The 3,479-nt window shown below is 34.0% G+C and overlaps 1 protein-coding gene across 1 annotated transcript; it reads left to right on the top strand.

Moving 5' to 3' along the window:
- Window positions 1–263: 263 nt before the first annotated feature.
- LOC138322850 (apolipoprotein D-like) lies at window positions 264–2,373 on the top strand. The gene is made up of 4 exons (XM_069266991.1): window positions 264–446; window positions 784–847; window positions 1,474–1,635; window positions 2,032–2,373. The coding sequence occupies exons 1-4, from the start codon at window positions 312–314 to the stop codon at window positions 2,271–2,273; spliced, it is 603 nt and encodes a 200-aa protein (XP_069123092.1). The 5' UTR covers window positions 264–311; the 3' UTR covers window positions 2,274–2,373.
- The last annotated feature ends 1,106 nt before the right edge of the window (window positions 2,374–3,479 follow it).

The following is a 3,479-nucleotide window of genomic DNA, read 5'->3' as shown; positions in this document are numbered from 1 at the left end:
TATGTAACTATCCCATATATAAAAATTAAATTTCCTTAAAAAACAAAAAACAAATCTTAAGATCAAATCAAATGCAATATTATATAATTGTGTAAGTATACAAATTATTGAACATACGACAAAGAACCACCTGAACTTTATACACGTGTGTAATCCACGTGAGGTTCCAATCCCATAAGACGTCGTCAGACACCAAATACCACGTTTTCAATTTTACATAACAAGATAAATGTGTATATAAGACAATGAAAACTTAATACATTGTGCCATAATTGTGTAACACTTGTCCAAGCAGTCCAAAGCTTATAAAAATGAAATATTTCTTTCTAACCGTTTTGTTGGCTCCGGCTATTTCAGCCTTCCTTCTGGATACACTAGGCCTGGATACTAACGTACAGACTGTGAAGGAACTGGATGTCTCTAAATATCTTGGCAGATGGTACCAGGTAAATCAACCTGTCAATGTTATTTTTTACAATATAGATTTACCTTTGAGCACAGATTTACTCCCACAAAAAAAACTGTACATGGATATCTAGGGTAATAAGACCCATTTTTGGCTGTAGATTGTTGGGAAAACTGTTCAAAAAGAGCTCAACTTAATAGGTATTTTGATAAACATATCCTTATTGTAATAATCACTGATAACTGATGTCTTAGTGTTTCAATAAAATGGAGAATCACATCTCATTAAATCCATTGTCCAAAACTGACATTGATCTTGATCTATCTGCCTGGTGAAGGTAAACCGTAAGAACAATACAAATAATTTATTTATTATAGATGTATGCCAGCCAGTCGGTGTTCGCCACATTCGAACGTGGAGCCGTCTGTGTAACAGCTGACTGTAAGTAATCACGTTTAACACTCTTTGTCTATTATATGCATTCGCCATAATAAATAAAATATGCTATCTTTATACTTCCTATATACAATGCAATGAATAAGATGTTAAAATCGTTCATCCCTTTTGGGGTGGTATAAGAGAATCTGAACCCGAGGGGTCTTTGAGTTTTTGTACAAGTAGACCTGGGACTTAAGTTTTAGCTCAACATCGGTTATCATCCTATAGAACAACGACTATTCCTTTAGCATTTGGTTTATTATGGTTTCTGATACCTTTATTGAATGGAATAAATATCAACATTTCCTTTGTTTTGTATTGATTGTTCCATTCATTGTGAGAGAGCACGGATTCGGGCGATGTTTCTGAAATTTATTTTAAGTATTGGTTCTTCTGCAGCTATACGAAAAGTAACAGCATTGAATAGGTACTTTTGCAGGTGCAAATTTTGTACTTATTAATAGGTATTGTTGTTTGACATTTTTTCAGCAGTAAAGTATTTAGAGTAAATGAATGCAAGTTATTAAAACATCTGAATGATATCTAATGAGAACAATTAAAAATAGCTTTCAGTTGCTCAGTGTATATACAAATCCAATGTTAACCTTATTCTATACTTGTATGTTTAGATACAATGTCTACGGACGGGTCCGGAAGAATCATTGTGCTTAATTCCGAGAGGCAAAGGAATGGAAACGGAACCGCCAAGATTATCCACGGATATGCTACGCCTTCTGGAGAGGTCGGAAAACTGAGTGTCCATTTGGAAACAGTGGCATTTAGTGCGCCTTGTAAGTGATTTAATTCTTAGTCAACAAGAGGATGTAAAATATTGAAAAAATATTATAATAATGATTTGGTTGATGGTATCCGAATTCCTTCAAACTGCTTCCTTCTATGTTTTACGTGGTCAAATAGTTTTTTCTTTATAAATTGTTTCGTAGTCCATGCTACATTAACTATGTAACCTAACATGTACATTTTTGTATCTGGCCATCAGTCAAAGGTTTTTAGAAAATATTATGTAACTTGTAATATATTTTTTTCCGGTAAATGAGATGAAATCCTACCCTTTTATGCATAAATTATTGGTTTCTGCCTTCATTCATGTGTACATTTGTATATTTGATTTCTTCAAATTTAAGTCTTTTCGTGTTTGATATTGATGGATATTATGATTATTCCAGATTGGGTTGTCCAGCTTGGACCGGCTACTTTCGGACCTAACAATGCGTACGAATACGCAGTAGTAACGGATAACCTAAAAGCGACATTGTTTGTCCTGGCTAGGGACCCAGACAACTTCAAAATTCTCCACGAGGCCAGTGTTCTACAGTACCTGAGGGATAACGGCTTCACGAAACCTCTGAATACACCAGTCAGTACGTACCACGGGGATGATTGCCTGTATAACCCCAACCATCAATGACGTCACAAACGCAGCCATAATGATACAATTCACATGTAAATAACATATCAAAATATTCATTATCAACAATATCTATGTATATGTTTTGTTAATAAATCATATATCAACATTTTTATGTTTATGTTACAACATACCATGCATGCCACATATGATGGCGGTGAGCAATCCTGATTTCTGGGTTTCGCTTTTATACCATTAATTGAAAAGTTATTTAAAAGGAGTAGATATGCTCCACCGCTGACAAATGGTATTTTTTCACTATCAAAAACATGAGCAGACGATTTAGTATTTTTTCTTCAGGTACAAAAGTTACTTACTTTACACCATTACCACCATTGAAAAGTTTGAGCTTCTAATTTTACTTCAAGTTAAAAATATGAAAAATAATTAATTGCATCCCGAAAAAATTCCGTGTCACTATATCCTATATGGAATAAAGTACTGATTGCGCATGCACCAAAGGCAAAATAAATTATTTTATATTATTTTTTGTGTTAATTAGACATATATATACACGAGTAAACACCAATTATTGTTCAAATGATGAATATCATTTATGCTATGTCGGCGGTGGAGCATCTTTAAAAAAGGAGTAGATATGATAGGACCAGTATTTGGCCTTACTTTTTCAGGCCGAAAAATATTAACTCTGATCCACATCAATTTCACATCAATAAATACTCTCATACTTGCGATTCATCAAAACATAACTTTTTATAACCATGTACACGATGTGCTCCACCTATGACGTCATTAAATTGATGATTTTCCTCTTCTCGCCAAATTTTGCTAGAAATTCATCATCTTTAGGTTAGAAAAGGCTTGAAATGGATTTGGCCGCCAACTTGGAGCAACTTTATATTTTGCATGGATATGCGTAAATACACGATACACAACGTGTGAAAATCTCTTTCTGCTCCACGAAGGCGGCCACATTCATTTTTAGAGAAAACCACTCAAAAAGTATGATTTTTCAAGGATTTTTGTGCAAAATGGCGGGAAACTGCATGTTGATGACGTCATAGTGAACATAATTGGCATATGCGGGATATTTTCGGGATGTAATGTGTTAGCAAATGTATTCAACTGTTTTATGGCAAAATATGTTGTTCTTTACTGCAGAATTAATTTTGGGGCCATATTCGAGTCTTAACGTACCTTCTTCCTTTTGAAAAAAAAATATGTCACTTGAATATCCTTAAATAG

Source organism: Argopecten irradians, chromosome 5 (assembly GCF_041381155.1).
Source record: "Argopecten irradians isolate NY chromosome 5, Ai_NY, whole genome shotgun sequence".
Taxonomy (NCBI): domain Eukaryota; kingdom Metazoa; phylum Mollusca; class Bivalvia; order Pectinida; family Pectinidae; genus Argopecten; species Argopecten irradians.
The sequence above is the reverse complement of the archived record's forward strand: the minus strand, read 5'-3'. Positions and strand labels throughout refer to the sequence as shown.